Source organism: Erithacus rubecula (genome assembly GCF_903797595.1).
Source record: "Erithacus rubecula genome assembly, chromosome: 2".
Lineage (NCBI taxonomy): Eukaryota > Metazoa > Chordata > Aves > Passeriformes > Muscicapidae > Erithacus > Erithacus rubecula.
In genome coordinates this window covers 51,328,436-51,353,669 of record NC_136685.1, presented here as the reverse complement: position 1 = coordinate 51,353,669, position 25,234 = coordinate 51,328,436, and the positions used below count along the sequence as shown (strand labels likewise).

At 37.4% G+C, this 25,234-nt stretch overlaps 1 protein-coding gene across 4 annotated transcripts in view; it reads left to right on the top strand.

Moving 5' to 3' along the window:
- PTPRK (protein tyrosine phosphatase receptor type K) overlaps positions 1-25,234 on the top strand; it is a 374,772-nt gene that overhangs the window by 307,636 nt on the left and 41,902 nt on the right. For all 4 annotated transcript variants that reach the window (XM_079332191.1, XM_079332189.1, XM_079332188.1 and 1 more), the window contains exon 13: positions 535-571. In XM_079332191.1, the coding sequence (XP_079188317.1) occupies positions 535-571 (37 nt within the window). The remainder of the gene's footprint in view (positions 1-534; positions 572-25,234) is intronic.

Here is a 25,234-nt window from a genome sequence, read left to right as displayed (position 1 = left end):
GACAGTATAGGTTGTAGCTTAGCTGTGTCATATGTGGAGGGATATCTGAGCTGCATCTGTGCTTATTCCACACCCAGAAGCACAAGGGAGAGTTTTGCGCATGTGCTTTAGGTGACTCTAACAGTGTAAGGATGTAGCAAGACATAATTTTGGAGACAGTGTACAGTGCTGCTTCAGGTCAACACAAGCTCAGGGTTTTTGTGCTGTGACATAAATAGGAGTACCACTCCTCCTTTTTCCTCCTGCTGTACCCTCTCTTTGTATTCTTATGGCATGATTTCCATTTGATTTGAATAACCTGAAATTTTGCTATATTTGGGCTGTCCTGAACCTTTTCTCTCCACTGTTATCCTGGACAGTACAGTCCAATCAAGACAAACTTCCCCAGCCTCCATCCCTGCTAAGCCCAGAGCTGTGAGCCAACTCATTGGGTTGTACCAGCTGGTCAGTAGATCTAAGATGAATTTATAGAGTGGGGAGGAGAATAAAAAGCCCTTGATCTGACTGTTCTCTTTATTTTTATTTCCTTAACAGGAAACCAAAACTCAGTGTGTTCGAATAGCTACAAAAGGTAAGAGGTTTGTCCCCACACAAAGTAGCTTTTTTAATGAATTGTGGTGCTGCTATTAAAGTTTAAAAGCAAAGCCAGTACTACCCCTCTATTTTGAACCGCTCAATTGTGTTAAGATGTATTGGTCTGCTGCTTTTTATTCTTTGGTATTGAGCCAAGAAAGTACTGTTCTAGCAATACTCAGAATTTAGACAAAATAAGGACACCTCCTTTTTCCCCCTTTCTGTTTATGGTTTTCAAGATCTTCTTTTAGAGTGCTGAAGCGTTGTGGGCAGCAGATAGATGGACAGAAGAAAGTGCACTTGGGTAAACTGTCTGTTAGACTAACAATTATTTTCAAGCAGGGGTGGAAATACTTTAAATGAAGGACATGACAGTTAATTTTCCTAAGTAAGAGCTCCAAGTGTTTGCGAGACATAGGGGAGGGTTGATTTGAGAAAAGCTTATCTCTAACAGCAAGTGAGTTCCAGAACTAAGGGTGGCTGCATAGCTCTGAGAATAAATCATGTTGACCCCATATACAGCGGGTTAATCACATACTGCTCACTCAAAAACACTGTTTCATCTTCAAATGAGGACTTAGTTGTTCTGCCTATTGTTATCTCTTGCTTTGACTGTATTTATAGCCATTCATTTTGGTGGCTTGATTGTGCTGACATGAGAGTTGTTTGATAGACAGTGGCAGCATAAATAAGCAAGGAGCTTACAAATGCCCAAAGAGCCTTCTACAGAGGTCCAGCACTTATGTTGTCTCTTTCTAATTGCATATTGATATTCAGCATAAAAACAACTTGAGATACGGGCAACCCGGTATTAAGGTACTGCAGAGGCACATCAGCCCCATTTTTAAAATAACTTCCCTCAATTTAATTGTTCAAATGAAAAGCTAATGCCAGTAGCAGTAGCAATCAAATGGTTCCTTGAGAAACCAGGAAAAATTTCTAGTTCTTAAGACATGTTAGTATTTTCATCAAGCCAGGTAAACTAATATAAACAGGAAATTAAAACCATGAGCTAAGTCTTCTGTAAAAAATATATCAGTTGTTTTTTTCGTAATGTTTACCTGGCAAGATTAAATGCTTGAATTTAAATATATTTGCATAAACAAATATTTATGTACCACAAGCATGTATTTCTAGTATTTGAGTCTAGGGAGAGTTTTGAAAGACTCAGAAATAACTTAAAATATTGCAGGACTGTGGAAGAGGAAAGCAATGGTCTTTCTCATGAATTTTCTGGATGGTAATAATAAAACAGGAAGGGAATTCACCTGTCATATGAAGAAATTATTTTTTGCTTAACCACAGGCATTTCCCCAATCTCAAAGCAATGTTTGTGGTAGCAAGAGACCTCTCGGTGGTTGCTCATACACTTTCCTCAGCTGCAACAGTCACATTCCCCCTGATGGCTGTAGTCTGAAAAAAGGCAAAATAAGTATGAGGTTTCTTACCTTTGTGCCTTATATATTGCCTTTGACACCCTGACTGAAGACAAGTTTTCCTGAAGTAACTGCATTGCCTGATATATCAGCGTTAAACTCCTTGAAAATGGGCCTAAAAACCAAAGTGTTTTCTCTGACTTATTTTAATTGCTGGATGTGAATTGGAAGGGGAGACAACATTAGGAGCAAATGCTTTCTCTTCTTCTGCAGGAATGCATTTAATAAGGAACCATCACTTCAGAGTCATGTACATTCATATTTCTCAAATGAGTTATACTGGTATTCTTGAATATTTTTTGAAAATTCATACTGATTTTTTTCCCATGTTTTCATCATAATAGAAATACTATGAAACGTTGTACTTGAAGACAAGTATACTTAATGTAATGGTTTGTGTATATGCTCATCAGGTTGAAAACCCTAATTTGTTTGTTGATTTATTTGGTTGGTTTCTAGTACCGTGTAAGATTACATTGAATCATTGATGTAGGAGATGTCTGATTACATTTGTAATATTTTCATAGGGAAAAAGAGACTGTCTCACCTTACCTAATGCAGTCCAGTAAAACAAACATACCTGTTTAAAATCTGGGAAGTTGTCTAAACTATGAATCCATTATGAATGTAAGTGTATACTTCTGGGTCATCTCCTGTGACTTGAACAGCCTACAGGTGGCCAAACTGAATTTTGCCCTGAACATGTTGAGAAGACATTAAAACTTTTAGAAAGCTGTGGTGGAAGGGAGCAGGGAGGAAAACAAAAAATGCACGTTAGGACAAAATCTCCTTGGTAGTGAAATTTAATATTATCAGCAAAGTTACTTTCTTATTTCTATCTTGTTCAAGGATCTGATTTATCTGCTGTGCATATTCAGATCAATAAGATGTAAAGATGGAAAAAAAATATGACAATGGTGTGCTGGAGAAATTAATCCCTAACTATTTTTTTTTTTTTTAACAATTTCCTAGAAGCATGCTTTACATGTGTTTTAATGCATTATAGGTTTCACACATATCTTTCCTAAGGTTGCCATCTACCTTTGGGAATTGATGGAATACTTTGTTTATCAGTGTTAAACTAATGAAAGCCAATAAATTTAAATTGAATCACTTGTACTTTTTTTAGCGTGCATATTTCAGGTGCAGTGCTCTCATGTGCTTCTGATAACAAATGCACTGAAGTGTCAAGTAATCTAAAAGATGGTGCCAAATCATGACTGAAGTATGTTGCTGATCCTTCTTGGTGTGCCTTTGAAAAATGCTTTTGAGTAAAGAGAGAGACATACTAGTATCTGGTGTATTGAAGTACACTGAGTTAATTTTTCATGGTAGAAAATACTGGAGCAGCACCTGTTTGAAAAGTAGCCTCCTGAGCAGCTCCTGTGCAGCTGGAAGGATGAATTCCAGTGATTCTTTGATGGCCCTTAATTAGACTAACAGTAGGATTCCCTCTTTTTCGAGATACCTACTTCCATGGCACTTCTGAGAGCTTAATGTCTAACTTTTGCCCTTCTGCAGAATGGAGTGAATTGGCCAGGCTGAGTTATCAGATGTGATGAGAGAATATGAAAAGTTACAGATGTGTACATAGTCTGGTCACATAAGCTTTGATTCTTGAGGAAATCAAGTTGAAACAATGTTAAAAATAACTCCTTGTATCACAGGTAGTAATATAATATACCTAAAGCATCATTTCTAGTTACATAGCCCAGAAAATATATTAACTGTGAACAATTTTAATTCCTTGGGCACTTGTAGCTGATACTGCCTTTCTCTGTTAAGCTGAATTTCCTTCTCATCCAAAAACTTAGTAACCAACGATCAGTGTATTTTTTTTTCTTTTTCTAACAACATTGCATTGTTCTCTACCTTGTTAATTTTTGAATTTAGGTAGTAGGATTACCAGTCACTAGTAATCTGGTTTCCCACACATTGTAACTGAAGAAGGTTTTAAAAAAATCTTGTTTCCTGAGGAGCAGAGAAGAGTGCAGAAGCTGAGACAGCAGGTCTGATATTCAATAGTAATGGAAAGATGGAGTTAAAAAATATGTGTTATTTGATTTTAAGAAATCTGTTATATATAATTTCCTAAAAAAAGTCTTGAGCTTCCCAATTCTAGCTTAGTAAGACAGATTTCAACTGTGGAATCATAGAATTTTTAAGATTGAAAATCAGCCCCTAAGATCACCAAGTCCAGCTGTCAACCTAGACACCATGTTCACCACCAAACCACATCCACAGGTGCCATACCCACATGTTTTTTGAATGCTTCCAGGAATGGTGTCTTCACCACTTCCCTGGCCAGCCTGTTCCTATGCTTTACAACCCTTTCCATGAAGAAAGTTTTCCTAATATCTAATTTAGACCTCCTTGCAAAACTTGAGACCGTTGAGTAGTTCATAACATGCCCATCTCAGAATGAATACATGATAACCAAAGTATTGATGAACTGGAGCAAATAGAAGGAGTAATAGAGGATGTTGGTGACTGATCTATCATATCGTGGGGCTGAGTTTGACCGTGTAAAACTTTGAACGGGTTTCCACTTGCACATGACATCAGCATTTCATTTTACAGTCTAAAATGTTACTGTCTGCTAAGAGAATGAAACTAGATTAACATGGTCAGAGAAGAGTGATGCTTCAAATTATTCAGCATGTAAATAGGCATTTAAGAGGACAGAAGGGACAGCAGCACTGTTATTAAGCAGAGTATATGAAGCTGACATTTGTGACAGTTTTCAGGCTGCCAAGTTTGAGGCTAACACTGATTTATGTGTATTCTTTTGTTTTCCTTAGTGGGTTAGAGAAAAATATTGAAAATTTAATTAGAAGAAATCTACTGTGGCAGTAAATAAAGAAGTGGTGAGCCTGGCAGCTCTATCACAAAGTAGTTAGAGGGAATAAATGAAGTCCAGGGTTTCTCAGTCCATATTTTAAACAAGAACTTCATCAATTCCAGCATTATTTTCCCTTGTGGTTTTCATTTATGTTATTAGTTCAGGCAGTATAGAACCTCTCTATCTCTATGCATGTTTGGTTCATACAGATGGATGAAAATGCCGTTTGAGATGATGCGCATCTGGAAGTAATTGTGAAATGGCAGAAAATGACTTTTTAATCTGATTTGAGGAATAAAGAGGTCTGGGTGGTAACATTTCAACTCCAAGTGTGCATTTAGTCCACCATCATTACTGCTCTGAATTCATTCCCACAGCAGTTGGGGATTGATCCAAAGGCCTTTGATGTCAATGGGAGTCCTTCCACTGACATTAATGTGCTTTGGATTAGGTCTTTAGAAGTCATAAATCTGTCTAGACCGTAATTATTTCCTTGAAATTGCTCCTGATGATGTTTCTGCTCTTAGGGAAATTTGTGAAAGTCAAATCACCTCCTGTTGCAGGATGCTCAAAAATGTCTGGTACTGATTAATGCACAAATGAAGGGAATATGTCAGATGCTAAATGTATCTGAAAGGAATTTTCTCTCACTGTTGTTTTTGTGCTTGGATCAATGCTCCTACAATGACTTTGAGCTGTACCATCACAATAGGAACTGGAGACCCAAGTGGCAATATAAACATAGAGAGGAATGCAGGTGCTTGATAAGCCACATCTATTTTTTCACTCATTCATAGGAAAAACATTTGATATGTTTAAACTTCAGTGGCCTTTTGCATAATGTCTTTTATCACTCAAAGAGGAGAATTTAGTTGACTTGCTGAGTTTTCCAAAGATGGAAACAGAACATTAGCATGGCACATTTTTCTCTTTTATATATGAAATTGCAGTAGCTCACCCAGCAACCACATCTGCTAGTTCTGATAAGTAATACCTTTGGTTGTAAATAAAAAACTGCGTGATCCCTTGATGGAATATTTGATGATGGTTATTAAAAAACCAGTTATGTGAGAGACACCTTCAGATATCCAGACACAAAGCCTATAATGTGAGTTTTTAATGTATGCACAAAAATCGAAATCTTAGCAACCTTAAAGTTCTCCTAAAAACTGAGAATTTTAGAAGTAAGAATTCAGGTAGAGTATTCTAGTTTATATTTAAATATATATTGGTACATTACAAGGATCAGCATCTTAGCATATATCCTCTTTTATTAGATACCTGGTTTATTAGGTCTCTTCATCAATTATGAATATTGTTCCATGAATCAGACTGTGGGTATTTTGTGTTTTGAATCAAATGCAGAAAATATGGACATATAAAGCTAGAAATTCAGAGTTTTTACAAAACCCATTAGATTTTTAACTACAATTGAAAATCCTTCATTCTACTTATAATGGACATGCATTTGAAAGTATCCATTGCTAATACTTCTGGGTGCAGGGGTGTATTTCAGCTCCTCTTTTCTTACTCTTCTTTCACCATCTCTCATTTGTCTTTTCTAATGTGTTACCTTCTTTGTGTCATGGTAAAATTACAAGTGTTTAGAGAAGGTAACTCTATCATCCCCTGATAGGATTGGCTCATTAACCCCTCTTCACACAGGCAGCCTGTGTGCACTTTTCATTTTCTGTTGTGATTAACTCTACCATTGGCTGAAATGGCCTCTTGCAATGCTTGTGGTTGAAGAGTGTGTGAGGCAGATCAGGCAGAGATTTCTGCCTCTAACAGCCTGTCACAGGCATCTCATGTGCCTGTTCAGCCTCGGAGCGACAAGAATTTGGCTCGTGTGCTGTAGTGAAGTTTTAGAGCAGCCTTTTGAAGGGACAGCACTGTTTTCTAGAAAGAAGGAGAAAGGGGTCTCTTGGAATTATAAATTGTAATTATATGCAGTCAGTACTTCAGCCAGAATGACACTTTCTTTGCATTGGCAAGCATGTCAGCACAGACAGTATGCAACGCCTTACGACAGAGGAAGTAATCTTTGCAATTATTCATTCTTGCATTAACAGCTGCCTAACACTGAGATATTTTGAATAGAAAACAAAATATATTTGAGCAGTAAGGCTGTTCACTGTGCACCTGGACAGGAAGACACAAGAAATATATACCAGAAAGGAATGATGCACAAAGAATGCAAAAAAAATTCAGCAACATTTGAATCATAAATGTGCTTACTGACTTTTATGAAAACAGTTTAAGACCCTGAAATCGTGTCATTGTGATTCTCTGTATCTAGCTGAACACTTTTAACAAAATAGAAAGAAGTCCCACCTTTTGTTGTCATGAACTTTACAAGAATTTATTAAACTATGCGCATGTCATCTCTGACAGAGCTCTAAGTGGAGTTCTACAGATAGTCATCTAGAAACAAGGAGCAGCACTGCCAAGTGTAGTAGCACTTTCTAAACACTCCAGTGTTGCAGAGCAAGTCAGTGTGGTTGATTGGCATTGCTGCCAAATTATTCAAGTACAGAGACTGATGCTTTGTCAGCTGCATGAAAAGATTATGGCTCAGAGGTTCAGGAGCTCATGCTGCTTTCTGCTCTAGTGGGAAGCTGAGTACTAACCAGGCTATGTTTGGAAAGATGCCAGCTGGAAGGGCTTGCAGATGGACCTTGTAGGTGGGATGATCTTTCTAGAAATAATGTGCTTATTACACATCTGTCTGTCACAGCAGGAGGTACTTACAGGCAGTGTTAAAGCAGTTTTTGTGGCCAGGTGAATTCAAAGCATAGAGAACAGAATTACAATTCTGTGTATGTCTTTCAATGCTGTCAACTTAAGAAGTGTCTAGAGATTTGTGTGTGAATTCAGCAGTTTGGAAAGGACTGGGAATATACTTGATGCTGCACAGTGATGAAGGTTCTTCCAGAGCCTTTTACTGTCAAAGAGGTCACAAAATACATTGCATTCTTTGACACTTCTGTTTACCATCTGTTTTGTTGAGTCAGCAGGAAAGATAACCACCTTCAGTACCATATAGATGTCGGAATATTTAACTTGAGCATTAAACCAGAGGTACCATATCTGCTGACTTGTGTTACTTGCTCTTTGCTGATGACTGAGTATTGGTTACTCAAATATTTGTAAGTAGACTACATGTTATTGACTGTTTCAGCCCCTCTGCCAAGAGGTTGGCCAGGCCATTAGTATAGGGGAAAAAGAGTTTCTGCTCTAACCTTGCTGTGGTGGAAAATATCCTGAGGCTATAGTCTGTGTTGATGCTACACTACTGAAATTTGTGAGAACAGCAGTGCTACTTCACCAGCATACTTTTTTCAAAACACTGGAGTTAATAGCAAAGATGTGCAGGGCATAGCAAAAGCCAATAAAGTACTTAGGCTGTTAAAGCAGCATGTCTGAAACATGAGGCATCTGGGGTTCAAATAAAGGCAAATATCTATTGTACATTAGTTGTTGTCACTCTGTGGACAGCTACAAAACCTGGACATTTTGTTGTCTCCATTTCTAGCATCCAAACCATTTCTGATGCACTGCTTTCATGCCCCTGCTTCCATAAAAACTGCAGGATATAGCCCTGCATGATGCATTCCTAAATTGCTGTCACATTGTCAGCACTGAAGCAAGATTATAGGACATCCAGTTATGCCAGACCTGCTTCTCATGTTGGAAAACAGATTGCTCAAAACTGGTTTCTATGGGCAGTTGGAACACAGAGTAAAACTCAGAGGCAGCATAATGAGTTGGCTAATGGATAAGTTTAAGGCAAATCCTCACTTACGAGTCATCAGTTTCACAGTGTGGGAAATTAAATCTGAAGATTTCCTGCTCTGGTGAAGAATGGATACTTATGCCATTATAACATTCAAATAAAATTAGAATGGCAGTATATGGCAAAAGTTAATATGGTAGAAAAAATGTTACATCTGCACACTTTACAGAATCATGACAATGTGAGTCTGACAGTGACAATGAAACCAGGGCTTCATGTACTGATGGAAAACTGGAGTCACAATCACTCTTTCTATCCCTTGGGCTACTGTGTTTCTGAATTTGCCATTTCTCCAGGCTCAAGAATGATACATCCTAATGAGCAAGAAATCTTCCAAAGAGAGCGAGAAACCTGCATGGATGAATTAAGAACTCGTCATTACTCAAACATAAGCAGAAAACACGCAGGAGATGGAAAAATGGTCAGGCTACTTGGAATGAATATAGAGAGGGTGTCAGAGTAAGTTGAAATGAAACAAGGAAGGCCAAGGTCATGGAATTAAATCTGGTCAAGGGTATTAAGGGCTAGGCCACTCATGGTCATCTTTGAAAGGTTATGGAGATCGGGAGGGATACCTGAGGATTGGAAGAAAGCAAAAGTCATCTCAGACTTCAAAAAGGGCAAGGAGAAGGATCCAGGGGAGTACCATCTAGTCAGCTTCACCTCAATCGCTGGAAAGATGATGGAGCATCTCATTCTGGAGGCCACCTCTCTCCACATCAATGTCGAGAAAATGAATGATCAGGAGTAGCAAATATGGATTCACTAAAGCTAAACCATGCTTGACCAACCTGATTGCCTTCTACAATGAAGCAACTACCTCAATGGATAAGGGGAGAGCAGCAGGTATTATGTACCTTGACACTGTCTCACAATATCCTCATAGGCAAACTCAGGAAGCGTAGACTGGATGAGTGGACAGTGATGTGGATTGAGACTTGTCTGAATGGAGATCCCAGAGGGTGGCACAGGGTCTTGTTGGAGACCCCCAATATCTTATAGAGGGCTCGGATTGCAGTAAATGACAGTGTCCCATGCAACCCAGACTATTCTGATATAAAGATGCAAGTTCTGTTTGTACGTCTTATTCTTGGGATCATTAGGTAATGACAGAAATATTAAATTGTTGACTATCACCCAGAAACACTGAAAGATATTTTTCTGCTATACCCATATTTTTAACAACAGATGACCCTTTTTTTTCATATCAGAGAGAGAGGGGATAGAATTTTACAATTACATTTGGCAATTTTGGCATTCAAATTGCCTCTACATATGGAAGGCATTGATTTCCACAAGTACAGGCATTTTTTAATGTGAATCTTAATTTTTATGTACATTAACACCGTCTGAATTGTGTGAACTTGCTTGTTTTGTTAACCCATTACAATTAGAAAAACTGTAGCCAAGCAAATCTCAAATGAACCTTTGATCTGTTTTTAATTTCACAGATTTAGTTGAATTGAGTCTTCCATTTCTTTTTTGAAATGATGTTACTGCATCCCCTAGAATTTTGTAACGAATTTTGTAACAAATTTTATAAGGACTAGTAATTCAACATGCTTTAATTATTTTCTGCAAATATAAACAGATTTTCACACAGTTCTTTACTGTTTCTCATTTCTGGTAGTTCACAAAGGTTTAATCTTGAAGGGCCTGTTATCTGATGATATTCCAAAATTTAGAAATTTTGTAAGTTAGTTTCTATTGTTCTTGAAATCATTGAACCATAATATTTATACAGGGTTTTACATCCATGTGTTCATCTTTTGTAGCACTCTGTTTTGTACACCTCTGATAGAAAGGGTTAGCATTCTTTGTGCTGGTGTAAAGGCTTTTAAGGTACTGCACTGTGTCACCTAGGTACTGGGTGCTTCATTTGCTCAGTGAAACATCTAGAAGGAAGCTCTGTCCTCTAAAATGGGATCAAAGATGAAAATTGCTGTATGTATTTCCTTTCCTCCTCATTCACAGAAAATTCTGCTATATGTATCAGGTAAGAAGGTTGGTTTTTCAAATTACTCTGTCTTTTGAGGAATGTGTCTCAAGTCCCCATGAAAGCAGTCAGATATTAACCATCATGTTTAGATAGGATTTTTGGTCAGTAAGTTTGAGCTGTGGAGTGTGCCCTGGCTGCTATCAACTGCCTATATGTTTCAGCCTAGATCATTCTGTACACTGAGATGGGAAAGACTATTTGCAGCAGTCACTACATATTCGTAAATCTATCAAGTTCTTATTTCGCTTTTGAACACAATTTAGAAAACCTCCTCTTGTGATAAGTCATTGGCAGTTTAGTAACTGAGAGACTATCGAATCATGATAAGGTTGTAAAAGATATCTAAGATTTCAACCCACTGAACTGTGTTCTCAGGCACCATACCTGCAGATTTTTCAAACACTTTCAGGGATGGTGATTCCACCATTTATCCCTGGGCACCCTGTTCCAATGCCTGACCACCCTTTCAGTGAATAAAATTTTCCTAGTGCCCAATCTAAACCTCCTCTGGCACAAATTGAAGCCATTTTCTGCCATTTTGCCACTTGTTACCTGGGAGGAGACAACACCCCACCTCATTGCAACCTCCTTTTAATTAGTTGTAGAGCGTGATGGGGTCCTCCTGAGCTTCCTTTTCTGCAGCCTAAAGAACCACAGCTCACTCATCTGCTGCTCATGGAAAACTTGGTGTCATTATATGCTTGTCCAAATATGAAAGCTGGCAATTTGGTTGCCTTTGTATTAAAAGCATATTGCTTACTCAGCACAAGCTATGAGACATCACCTTACTTAGCCAAATCAAATAGCTTTACTAATACAGATTTAATTCAAATAGAACTGTAGAGTTTTCTCAGACTCAGAAAGTGAACTCACAACTTCCTGGATATCATTTTACTAGTGGTGAGGTTTAGACAGTGAAATTCTAAATCTATGAAAGAGAACCACCTGGAAGTATTTTTCCAAATTGCTTCAGGAAGTCCAAATTTTACACCTTTTTTTTTTTTTTTTTTTTTCGGTAAAGTGTTGCCATTCAAGGAACTATTTAGATGAATGCAAACACATACTTAGGTAGAACAATTTTCTTTGCTGTTAGACGTGTCTGTGGCACTTGCACAGATCAGAACACAATGTGATGGATGGTAGGCACACAGTGCTGTTGTGTTGGACCTGAACCTTTTGCATGAGATAATGCCTATAGCTTGGAGAAGAACAGGAAGAGCTGGGCAGGCCCTGCTGCTGCCTGAGCTCACAGCAAGAGTGCAGTGCCTTGCCTGCCACCAGCCAGCCCCTAGAGGTGGCAGGCTTGGTAAGGATCACACTGTGCATAGCTGGGACCTGTCAGTGCCCCAACTGGGGGGTGTAGAGCATGTCACAGCTGAGGTGGGTCATACTGCATGAAAAAGAGAGCTCTTGCTACAAAATTTGTTAAAAATGAGGATGTGTCCAACATCTCATGCTGAGCAAGATACTAGACTAATTTTTCAAAACTCTTAAGATCAAGTGACAGCTGTTTTTTATCTAACGGCAAAATTTCCTCAAATACAATTTCTTCCATGTTTGACTTGCTTGATCAACTTCTTGTCAAAGCAAAACATATCAACTTTAGAGCATACTCCATTCCACCATATATAGAGGCTTCTTGAATCCTACCCAATACTGAAGTATTTCATCAAGCCAAATTTTGTCATTGCCATAGCTGGAGATGACATAAGAAGAAATGTAGGATTTGCAACAAATTGTCTTAACAGTTGTTAGGCTAGAGGGGAAATAGAATCATGCAGGATAAGCTGACTGTAAGTTTTTCATCTTTTTCTTCTTAAGATGCAGCTACTTAAGGTAGTTAGAACCAATTTATACTGTGGTATAAATGTTTGAGACAGAAGCATAAATAAAACATCCCTAAACTGGAAGCTAAGTACAGATACAATATACATTTCTTTTGTCAGCTTTGAAACTGGCTATTGTGTTTTAAATTCATTTTTCATGAGATCAGATGCTCTCTATTATTTTTGTATTCTGCTGGTGTTTGTGCCACATTTGTTTTGCAAACTATGTAATTTTCAACTCCTGATTAAGTGTCTAACTAGCTGTGTTACAGCAAAGAGAAAAAATTTGTCACCCTAATGAATAATATCCAGTCCTCTATCTGTAAACATGATGGCTGCCTTGTGATATTTTCAGTCCCACGACATATTTTTATCCTGGTTAAGCAACTTGGAGGATGTTTTTCTGGCTTGGGATAAGGCGTTTGCAATAATGCATGGTTTCATGTTTCTGCTGAGGTCTTTCCATTGTCTCTTTCATTTTATTACTATTACTGGCCAGTTTAATGTAAGGTGTTTCAGCTTTTCCAATGGGAGTTCTCTATTGAAGAGAAACATTTCCATTGTGATATGCAGCATTGCCTAACCATGCCTCAGCTCTTTGCACAGTGTATCAGAGCAGCTTTTCTGAAAATAAAATAATTAATTTCTTAAACAGCATACTCAAATAAAAATTAGTATTGTAAATTCAGTTTCAGCAAATAAACAATGGTGAATCAAAAAGTGTCAGGAGGCAAAAGAAAATGTGTGTTCTTGCACCTGAACCTGAATTTGCTGAATTTTTTGAGATGTCTTATCAATTCAAGACTGGATGCTGATCTTGCCCCATCTCTCTGTGCAGCTGTAAATTTCTCTCTTGAAGCTGGAAGTCTCATTAGGTTGAGGTCAAGAGGTCTTGGTTGGAAGATTGCTCTACTCTGATTTTTAACCATGGAATAAAGAGAACCAATCCACTTTGCCTATCTGGATTGAGCATGGTTATTGCAGTCATGTATACGTAGAACAAAAATTTGCACAATAACAATAACTGGCACTATTTTCTGTACTCTGAGGACTTTTATTCATCTTAAAGTTTGGCTTTTATTTCACCTACTCAATTTCTCCACTCACATCTAACAATGTAATTATTAGTAAATTCCCACGGGTAGTATTGAAGAAATATGCTGTCTTAGGGATATTTTAAGTTTTTCAAGACAAAAAGGGCTTGGTATCAGAATTATTATTGATTTCCACTCACTTTAAAGTACACACACATTGCAATAAAGGTTAACTGCCTAGAAGAATGTAAAAGAGAAGTGACTTTAAGTAAAAAGAAATTCCAGCTTAAAAAGAAATCATACTAAAGGAAATGCAGTGAACTGCTTTCTTTGTGCCTGGAATGTTTTCTTCATACGACTACTGTAAAAACAATGTTTTCTCTTGTTGTTTTTAATGCAGACAGGAACACATCAATATTTAATTTGACTATGAGAAATGCATGTATTCCATTTAACCCCAACCGTATTTTGGACTTTGTATGTGTTTTTATAATGATGATGTGAATTCATAAATCCTTAATGCCCTTAATGCTGCCCATATGTTGTGTTGAAATCCTTAGGAATCTGTAGAAATAGAGGACAAGAAGATAGTTATGGGCTCCAAAAGCTGAAAACCAACCTAAGCCAGTCTAACAGCTAAAGATTTGTCAGCTGTATCCTAATACTCCTAAACCTTTGGAAAACAAATGTTGCCCTTGAGAATTTATCTCATTATATCTGGGCATTTTAAATCACTACAGAAATAATACAAAATAAAATGAAATGTTCTACTTCTAAATAGAAGGCAAGATCCTGGCATCTGTGCTTCTGCCCCAAGTGCTGTCCTTCTGTGCCACAATCAGCATGAGCTTTCCTTAGATTTATGCTTCTGGGCATATGGACAACTGGAAGTCATTTGGAGATGCCAGTTGTCCTCATTGTTATCTTTTTCTTTTATCCTTATCCACTGTCAGTTGCTAAGGATGGTGCTAGTTTTATTTTGAAGCAGTATGCAGCCAAGATTACTTCATGTACATTTTTGAATCTTAGAACTAAAAGACAAGAAAAGCCATTATAAGGATTAGCATAAATGTGTTTTTCACCTACAGAAGATGGTGGTGATTCTTCATCAGGTGGAAAAGCCCTGCCTCAGGTTTTTCACACACTTGCCCAGTACCTGCTAAAGACTAGTCAGATTGAAGCAATCAGGTGTTCTCATCAATTTGCAGTTTTCATACCTATTTGAAACCCAAGACTTCTAATAGCTACAAGTTATTAGTAGTTTGGAGGCTACCCTGGTCATGGGACTTTGAATTTCTGCCTGTCATCCTGCCTTTTGTTGGTAGTCTTTTGTTAGCCAACAATTGCTTTCTTCCTTTCACACCAGCTATTCATTTTGCTATATTTTTTCCCATCTACTTATAGTAAACTGATGAAGCAGCACAGCATTATAATGAATTCCTATTTGGTTAGGCAAAAGTTGGATTGTTGTGAGTAATCGAATTACTCCTCTAGAGACAGGATTTCTAAGTAAAGTGATGAGGTGAGGCGATTACAGCTGTAACCCTTACAAGCATAAAAAGATGTGTTATGCTAATCCTTTGTGAATGGGTTGAATTGAAAGTGAGGGAAATAAAAAAGAATGCTCTTGAAAGAAGAAGGGGGGTATGAAAGGGCTACTGTGTCATTTATTCCCTTTTCATTCATCCTCTCTTGCTATAGAGAAAAAAAAATGTGGCAAACTGGAGTATTTTACCTTTCAAGTCTGACATTCAAATAATTTAATCTTTAACTGCCTTAAATGCTGTGTGAAAAATAAATGAGGGGGTGGGAAGAAAGGTATAACAAAAAAAAAAAAAAGAAAAGTGTGAAAAAGTGCTAGTTAGTATAGACTGCTTTTTGGTTAAGGTTGCTAAACATGGTATAACCTTAACTTACCTTGTAAAAGCAGCAGAGTGAGGAAGGGGAAAAGAGATGCTGTGGAAAATAAGAGTTAAGACAAAAATTACCTTTATCTGAAAACACTTATAGCTCAAATGCAAGATCTTTGTTACCCCCAGGCTTGTTTATTTTCTGTTTCCATCCTTTCAGCTGTTAAATAAGGGTGCCCTGTCTCAAATTAATACCTGAAAGGACTTTTAAAGGTTCAACTAGAAGGAGAGATGGCATGCCAATTACAGTGTAGTAACTAACTGAATAGAGTATTATAAATATGACTTGTTAATTGGATAAGAAGAAATGGCTTATTTGTTTTTAGATAACCAACCTGAATATAAATGGACAATGGTTTAAGTAGCTTTTGGGTTTCTTGTGTGGATTATGGGGTTTTTTTAAGATTTTGAACAATTTTCATTGTTGCTCTTTTTTTTTCCTTTCTGTGTACTTTTTGGAGGGTAGAAAATTTTCCCTGCTTGTAAACACCCACTCAGCTGCTCCACTCACCAGGAGAATGGGAAAGATAATCAGGAGAGGGAAAGTCAAAAAACCTGTGGGCTTAGAGTGGTTTAATAAGTGAAGAAAGGATAATTAATTTTTTTAGAAGGATACAAAGGCAGTCACTCACTACCTCTCACACTCAGTCCCACACACAGACTGTCTCCAAGCTTTGGAAAAATAGAATTCCTGGTTTTTATTTGAGCATGACAGTATATGACACGGGATACCCCTTGGGGCAGTGTGAGAAATGAGGAAGCCTCGATGCTGTGCAAGACTCAACAATAGTTAAAACAATGTTATCAGCACTGTTTTAGTCACAAATTGAAAGCATAGCACCCTAACAACTCTAGTGAGGAAGGTTTACTCCACCTCAGACAGACTTATCCTTACTCCATCCTCAGCCAGACAGATTCCTTAACAGCACTTTGACTTTACAGTCATGCTTTTTAGCATTTTATATTTCCACTGAGAATGAAGGAAGTTTCAGTATTTTTCCCCCTTTATAGGTTTACAGTGATGATTCAAATTTGGTGTTCTGAAGTTTCATATTAATTGAATTTTTCATTAGCTCTAAATTTGGAAAAAAGATACCAATGAGCACAGGGGAACTGACTGTTTATTTTTTCCTGTCAGATACCTGAAACTAAGTGGAATTAAAGAACAGAGCCTTTACAGGAAAAGGAGAAAAATTATAATTCCCAGAGTGGGCTACTTCACACTTGCATTTCCCCCAAATTCCTTGAGTTCAGTCTCCTGAAAAGTCTCTGTTTACTACTCTCTTACTCTTTTTTCCACATTCCTCTTGAAATTTTTATTTCAATGTGCTAGCTAAGGTGAAAAGTCTACTTTTAAACTTAGAAATTATGCCCAAACCGTTTCTGTTCATATCATTGTGTCTGATGCACATAGAGCCCTGTTTGAAGAGAGAGGGATAACCCAGCTCTGAACCTAACTCAGCTTAATCTCAGCTGTAATCTTCCCTGATCCAGTGTTGAAGACAGGAATGAAATCCAATATGACATATTCTGTTACTGGAGTATTAGAGGGCCAAGTCTGTGGGAAAGGTCCCTACAAAACTCTGAGCAGGAGCTCCTTAAAGTTGTTACCACCTGCAGCAACACAGGCATAGTGGAAGTGCTATGGGAAAAGGATGTTTGGGTCTAATGGGGAAGTACACACCAGCATAGAGAGCTATTTCTTCTGGAGTTATGGGTTGAGGATTATTTTCCATTTTTAAAAAGAAATTGTTTGAATTTGGCTGTTGCTGTCACAGGGCTTCCAATCAGCATTTGTAATTAAAAGTTCTTGAATATTAATGGTACTTTTTATCCTTGCCAAAAGTAAAGATTAGTGTAAGATGGTTCAATGTGATAAAACACATTTAGAATGCACATTCACTAAGTGCATATTGTTAAGTCAATGAGCTGAGTGAGAATGAAATTTAGTGTATTGTTACTCAGTAAAATATTTCATGTTTTGTAAAAGAGGCTTTGCAAGTGTTCAATAAACAGAGTGAAAATTGATGTTTTATAAAAAGTATGTTCTGGTGAAAAAACTGATTTAGTAAATACCTGCAATGTCTATGAATGTTTAATAAGGCATTTTTTGTTAGTGGGCATAATGTCTGAAAATAAGATTATTTTTGTATATGATTCTCGTGGAAGCTTAGAGAAAACACATTTAACTAATTGATGAAAAATTTTTCAGTAAGTATTGCTTTTATGTAAACTGATAGTCTTTAAAATGGCATCTTTGTTCACTATGTTCCATGAAGCAAAAGAGAATCTTGACATAAGGTTTTTATTTTAGTAGTTTCCATTAAGAGTGGTTGAACCATTCCTTGTTTGTTCATCCTGGCATAACCCCGATGATATCTGTAGAAGCCCTGCTCTGAAATGCATATGTAGATGTTTGATTTGCCAGGTCTCAAAAGACTAACTGAAGGTAAAGGATATTTAAAATATTTGAAGTAAACTGGAATATTTTTTAGTTTAAAAACCTGTTCACACTAGTTCACGATGCTAATGATTTTTTTTTTAAGTAAACAGACACTGAAATTTAGTCATTACTTTGGTTATTTTTAGACTTAATCTGATTTGGATTCATTAATTTGGTCAGTAGAGGTTACTTTTATAAATAATTTCTTTCAGCTTAGGAGAAGGTATACAAGCTTAAAAACCTTTAAAAAAACCATAAAAGTAAAAGCAGTGCAGTACTTTGAGACAGCAATTGGATTGTGGAGCAGGGGCAAAGGTAAGGGGAGATAAAAGGACAGGATCTTCACTGATATTTTCTGTTAAGTAGAGGGTGATTCCACCTCCCTCACTTCAGTGATGTTGGTTGGTTGGTTCTATCTGCACAGTAAGAAATAGGAGGAGATGGGTAATAGGAATGTACTTGCTCCAGCTAAAGGTGCTACTTTCTAGCCGTGACCCAAGGTATGTATTGCAAGGAGGTTGATCTGTAAATGACTCCAAGCAGATTTGATAGTGCCTTTCAGCCCTGATTCCTGGCACTGTCTGTGTTCCTGTTTCACCCATCTCACAGAAAGGCAGACAATTTATGCAGAGTTAATAGTAGTTTACTGTGTATTTGCATCTGGAGTTCCCATTGCTAACCAGCACCAGGGATGGACTTTCTAGAGTGTGTGAAGCCATGTCTGTAACAGGTTTGGATTGTGCCTTTGGAAAGAAGGAAAGAAATAGGCCACATCTTTCACTCACAGAGATCCACATTTGGATTTCCTTCTCTTTTCATTGGTATATATCTCTCAGACTCATGTAGCTAGGGATACGGTTCCAGTCCAATTTAAACTGATTTTATGATCACAAATCACTAATTTAATTTACATTTCTTACTTTTCTTTTGCAGCATTTTGTCCTGCTGAAGCGTTGTACTGATTAAAAAAAATAAAAAAAAAAGGCTTTTATAGTTTTCTGATTAAGTTTAATGTAGTCCCAAGTTCTTTAATACAGAAATACACTATTGTTCTCCAGTTTCTGTTTCTTAAATGCTCGAAGTATGCAAACAGTTTTGTATTTAATTTTACTTTTTGAGTATTTGATAAATAGCAGGTGTCATCATATTACATTGCACTATGTTTCCATGTAGTACTTAGTGGTCTTATCACTACACCAGAATCAGGCAAGAGACAGTCTTGTCAGATATTGCCATTCCATTTATTGGCTAATATATTTCCCAGGTGTACATTTCTTTTCACATATTAGTTAAAGTTTGACAATTCATCTGATTTATGAGAGTTGTTCAAGCAATCTGAAAGGCCTCTTCTGTATTGGTGGTGCCTGAATATATGAAGGTGAATCCATCAACCCAAGTCTGAAAATTTTGGCCAGCTGTCTCTAAGAAAGCTGATGGATAACGTTGCTTGGGTTTTAAGAAATGAGAAGCTAAAGTGAACCATTCATTAAAGTTGTATCAAGTTAGTCAGTGAATGAAGATATTTTTCCCTTTCTTGAAAAGAAGAAAGGTCATTTTTGCCATGAGTGGCCAGGAATACCTGCTTATAAATAGAAACTCACACTGTGGAATGGCCTGTGTGTTTCAAAATGCAATTCACATTTGCCAAAGAAACAATATAAGTTAGGTATATAAAGATGTGTCTTAGCTTGTGAGTTCAACCTAGAGCACATTGTTTAATGTGATCTTTGTTCTCATTTTGAGAGGCAAATTTGTGTTTGGTGATTGTTAGACATGGCTCAGGGCCTCAGGATAGATAGTTTTGCAACCTCATCTGCAAGAGGTCTTGGCACTCCATCAGTTTAAGGTGATTTTCTCCTCCAAATCAGTCACATTTTAATCAGATCACAACTGACTGAAAACCCTAAAACCAGATTTAAAGCATAAATACCAGAACAGTAATCTTCTTTGCTGACAATCCATTACATAAATCATAATACAATATTTGCATGTTATAGTTGGCTTTATTTATTTTTTTCTTGTATGTGAATTTGAAGCTTTTGTTAAATATATGGTTGGGTTTTTTTCCTTTGATACAGTTGTATTTTCCTAGAGAAACTAGCTGAGAAAGCAGCAGCCCAAGCCATATCCAATACAGAGCAGGTAATTTCATCCTCTGGATAAAAACAACCAAACACTCTATACCTGTGTAAAATATGGAGCTGAGGGGGCACCAAAGTAATTTTCAAACTGATACCTTTTAGTTATGCATACTGTACAGCCCATTACTACCTTTCCTACAACCCCACTGTATTCTGTCAGAGTCTGTGCTTTGGGAAATTAAAAACTGTTTTTCCTTAACTTTTTATGAACCAGTATAATAACAGATATAAAAAATTCATCTATCTTTAAACATGGAAGTTCTTTATTACACTTGGCTCCCTATCACAGTCTTGTGTGAATATTTCCTCAAGTAATGGAAATAACAAAAAATCTCTTTATTTTTTTCAGACAAGGGAGATTAATTAGAGTTTAAGATTTGAAGGTAACAAAGCTTCAATATTGAAAAGAAAAAATGTGAAAGAGTAGAACACAAAGGTTCAGAAAGTGGCAATACACTTTGAGTCTTTTTCTTGCAGGCATGTTTTGTCCTGTAGCCTGCAGGGCTACCAACTCTTCTTCATGCTTGAAAGTTTCTTTGACATATTAATAATGTAGGAATATATAGAAAGAGAGGCAGTGACACAGTATGAAATGCTTTTAATATCATTGCAGGTACTGATCTGAACTCAATAATCAATGGCAGTCAACCCAGAGCTGTGATTATTGAGTTTTTCATGCAGTTGTCATTGCATTAGCTGCATGTTGTTGCAGTGTCATTATGGCTGTTTCTAGGTGTCAGATGTGGTAAACAAGCCCACAGACAGGCTCTTAACTTCTTGCAGGGTTTGAGGCTGAGGTAACATATTTGGGCTGGAAATGGTGTAGCAGAAGATGACAAAGCTTTTAGCCAGCTAAATACAGGCTGCTGCCCTCACATCACAGCTGGTAGACTAGCATGGATAAGCACCACAGCTTTGGATGTTTCAGTCCAAAATCAGGTGGCCAGGCTTAAAGTGCTGACATAAAACCTTTCAGATGTATTTGGATAAGCAGATTTGTGAGCAACTGCATAATTAGGGTAATGGCAGCCTGCTGTGATGTGCAGCTGGGTGATACCCCCCATCTAGTTTGGAAGAGGACATTTGCCTTTCCCTCCTGCTCCCACACAGCCAGCTGCTTAAGACACCTATTACTGCTAAAAAGTTCAGGAGAACCTCAAGGGTTTTGATACATGTAACTTTCTGGGAGTGCATGTTCTTCAGATGGGAAGGTTTTAAAAGGGCAAAAAATGTTCTCTGCCATGGCTATTGCACTGCCAGTGCAGCTGTTTCCCAGTGGACTCCTACAAACACTGCACCATGTTATTAAGGTATTATAGAACTGAAGAAGCTGTGAAAAAATTTCTCTAAATGGAAGAATATAACTCTTGTGGAAGAAAGCATCTTTTCTTCTTTCAGAGTATATACATATATATATTTACTCTTTCACTCCATTTGAAAAATACCGATTTTTTTTTTTTCATAAAATAAAGTTTTATTTTATTTTAGGAAAAAAGTACTGAAGGCTGACAGTCATGAATGTAATAATCTGGGATACTAAGAACATATGTGTGCTATTAAAGATTATATATAAACTATATATGTATGCTAGTTATAAAATTTATTCTATGCTTGTTTGGAAAACCTCGGACCGACCTCTAAAGGAAGAATTAACCACTCATTTTCTTGGAGGGGTTCTGTTTATTTTCTCACCTTTCACCATTCTGAATGGCAAATAGCAACTGATGGCTGCTATCAAAAGCTGGATTTAGTACTATATAAGCTTTAATTTGCGGGGGTTGGTTTTTTTTTAAGAAAGAATAAAGGAAGGGCTATTTCTGTTCTTCATTACTTCAGTCTTTTGCTTCTATCTGCAATGTTATTAGCACTACATTTGATATAAGAAAATTTTTAATCTCATTTTCTGTATTTTGAGCTATCGTTTGGGGTCAGAGTTTTCACTTTTCTGGTGGAGGAGACTTAAGCTGTCCTCACTTCCTTCAGTGTAATTACCCAGGTCTGCATTAACTCTGCAACTCCTATACTGCCAGTAAATTCTCACTTGCACTTTTATAGTTGCTTAAATTGGCCAAAGTTATTCATAGAATGTTATTTTCAATAAATACAGCAAAGTGTAATTTCAGGCATTTGAGAGTAATATTTTTCCACATAAACCATGTCATGTGCCTGTATAAGCAATAATGATCATTATAATGTAACTTTCTCTGCTAAATATCTTAAATGCTATCTGGTGGAAAGATGAGGCACTTTAGCATATTTGCCATCAAACACTGCTTTTTAAATAATTTTCTTTCAATAAACAATTCTGGGCTAACAGGCCATAGAGGACTCGTTGTCAACACCAGGCAACTTGTCAGTGTAGTGTCTTCCACAGTTGACATTTTATAACATCAAGAGAGATTTTGTCTTTAAAAACACATGGTTTTGAAGGCAGTTTGTTTAGAGCAGAACTTGAAAGTTCATTGATTTGTAATGTAGCCAAACACTAACTTAACAAATGATCTCATTAGCAAGAGGCTGACTGCTTTTATATGTTCCCAGGAAAAAATTCTGCAACAGGTCTAACAATAGGTCCATTGTGCTTGTAAGGGAAGGAATCACAGCAACCTTAAGAAGTGGTACCACGTCCATCCAACAAGCAGTTTTTAAATGGCTTGTTGATGAGATAGATCAGAGGTTCATTCTTACCCAATATCCCTTTACAGAAAATCAGAGAAAAATAGTGGTTTATATTTAACTGTTTCAGTCCAGTACTTTACAGCATGCATGTTATATATTTCTACATCCATTTTTTGCACACCCTTTTCAAGGTCTGTTAGTATACATGCCATGAAAATAATTTGTTTGCATTTTTAGATCTCTTCTTCCATATTGGCTACCAAAAGAAACACATCAAGCAGCTCAAGGAAGCCTTATTTTGAAATTATTTTGGCAAGACACAATTACGCAGATTTCCAAAAAAATAAAATCACAATAGGTATTCCTCTGATTTTTTTCCAGCATTTCAAACATGCAGCTGTTACACTATGAGATCTGGTATTTTATAACAAGCACTTAATATGTCCAGAGTTTATATTTTAGAAGATCTATAAGATTCAAAAAACCTGGGCTCTCATGCATATTAGGATTTTTTCAGGTAAATCTCCAGCCTTTGCACTGTTGTTGACAGTTTTGAAGCCATGACCTGAAAGAGAACTTCAAAAACTGAAAAAAAACACAGTACCAGACCCAGACCCCTGAAATATCCTTTCAAATAATTGTGGGGTTGTTTTGAAGCTAAGGCAGTCCAGAATGCGAGGCTAGAGAAAAGGTTGTGTCATGGATTTTCTGGTGTCAAGTAGAGTAATGAGTAGACTGGAATTTATCCACATGTAAAACTCAATAACATAATTTGTTCTGAATGTTTTGGAGTTGAAAGTCCCAAAGGCAGCTCAACCACCTGCCCTTCATCATGGGCTGTGACCAGGAGGAGTGTCCACTCTCTTGGGCAGTGATGTTGCCAGATGGGGACAGGCCATGTTCCTCTGACCATGTTTGCTCTTTGCTGTGAGAGGTGCCATTTCAGAAACCTTACCCACATTTTTATCTTTGTCCTGTCCCATGTAAGGCAACTGAACTAGAAGCTGCCAGTGTAACTTCAATTTACACCTCTGTGTAAAATGCCTTGTCAGAGCTGCCATCTGTATTGGCTCAGAGCTTTTTATGTCCTGGGGGCACGATTGCATCACTGAGCCAGCTCCCTTCAAGCTTAGTTATCTCTGCACAAACAGCTGTTTTCTTGCAGAGGATTGCAGCTTGCAATTCAAAAGCTGTAAAACCTGTGGATTATGACATTCACTGAACATCCTAATTCCCCATAACCAAATCCCATCCTTGCCATAGTTTTAAAGGTGCCTGCAAAGCACACAGCACCAGAAGTGTGTCTAAGTTGGAAATATAGTGGAAATTCATTGATGACACTAATTTTCTCTTTCAATATGACCCATGGACAGCAGGGCAGAGTGCTGCAGGAACATTGTCTCCTCAGCATTGTTCCTGCTCTGGCTCTCTTCATCTGCTCATATCCAAGATTTCTCAGCTAGTGAGGCAAACAGATTCAGCACTTTTTTCACCTAGTACTTCTGAATCTATTAAGGTAAACTCTTTGCTAATTGGTCATAAATTCACGGACATTACTGATTACAGAGCCCTCATTAATTTTCATCTCAGACCCTTACAGCAGCAGAGACTTGGTTCATGTGATTCTGTTTTCCTTAGTGTTTCCTACCAAAGTAGTACCATCAATGAATTGATCTGAAAGTCCTGGAGAGTTGTAGAGATATGTTTGATTTTGATTATTTTTTTTTTAGTATGACTTATCAAAGCAACATTTATGAGCATTTGAGAGGGCTTATCGACACTAGTTGGGAACTGGTCTTTTATACATAAATGTACATATTATGCTGGAATTTCAGGTAGTATCATCATTATTGTAGGGCAAGATATGCTATGCTAGACTGTTTAATTAATTAAAATTTATATAAATGTTTATAAGCTACGTGTTCATAATTTTAAAGAACATCCAGTAGCACAAGCTCAGGCTTTTTTCTGCATTATCTGAAAGCAGGATGTGTAACCTGTTTACTTGATCCCGTATTTGTATGCACAGCCAACTGTGACTCTCCCTGTGCTTAACTTCTACAGCTTCTTACACCATCCCAAAGCCTACTAAACAGAGATTAGTATGAAGCTGTATTTATTTTGTTTTTGCACATAAACTCTCAGAGGGGGCCCATAAACAGTCTGTATCAATTTCTGCAGCAATGACCTTTTATAAGGAGAACACAGTCATCCATAATTTTGTCCATACAAAGGCTTAGCTTAAAATGTCCCAAAACTTTCAGGCCTTGAGTGCTCCTTCTTTTAGGCTCAGCTGGCAGCATCTGGAGGTGGTGACACCTCTCCCTTTCCCCCAGCAAGGGACACTCATGGAGATATATGGAGCACAGTATGTTGCAACACAAATGTAAGACAGCAGATTTTATCTAAGCACCACCTCACTGCCCTCCCCTCTCAGCACAAGTTCAGAGAAGAGGCTGGTGGTGCCTGGGTTCCCCTTTTCCCTGGCAGAGCCTGTTAAAATCTCTTCCTTGGGACAGTCATGAACCTGGTTACCACAGTGACAGAGATGAACCTGACACTTCACAGCACAGCTCAGGGAATCACACTTTCTGTTCACAGTCATGTACCAGTTT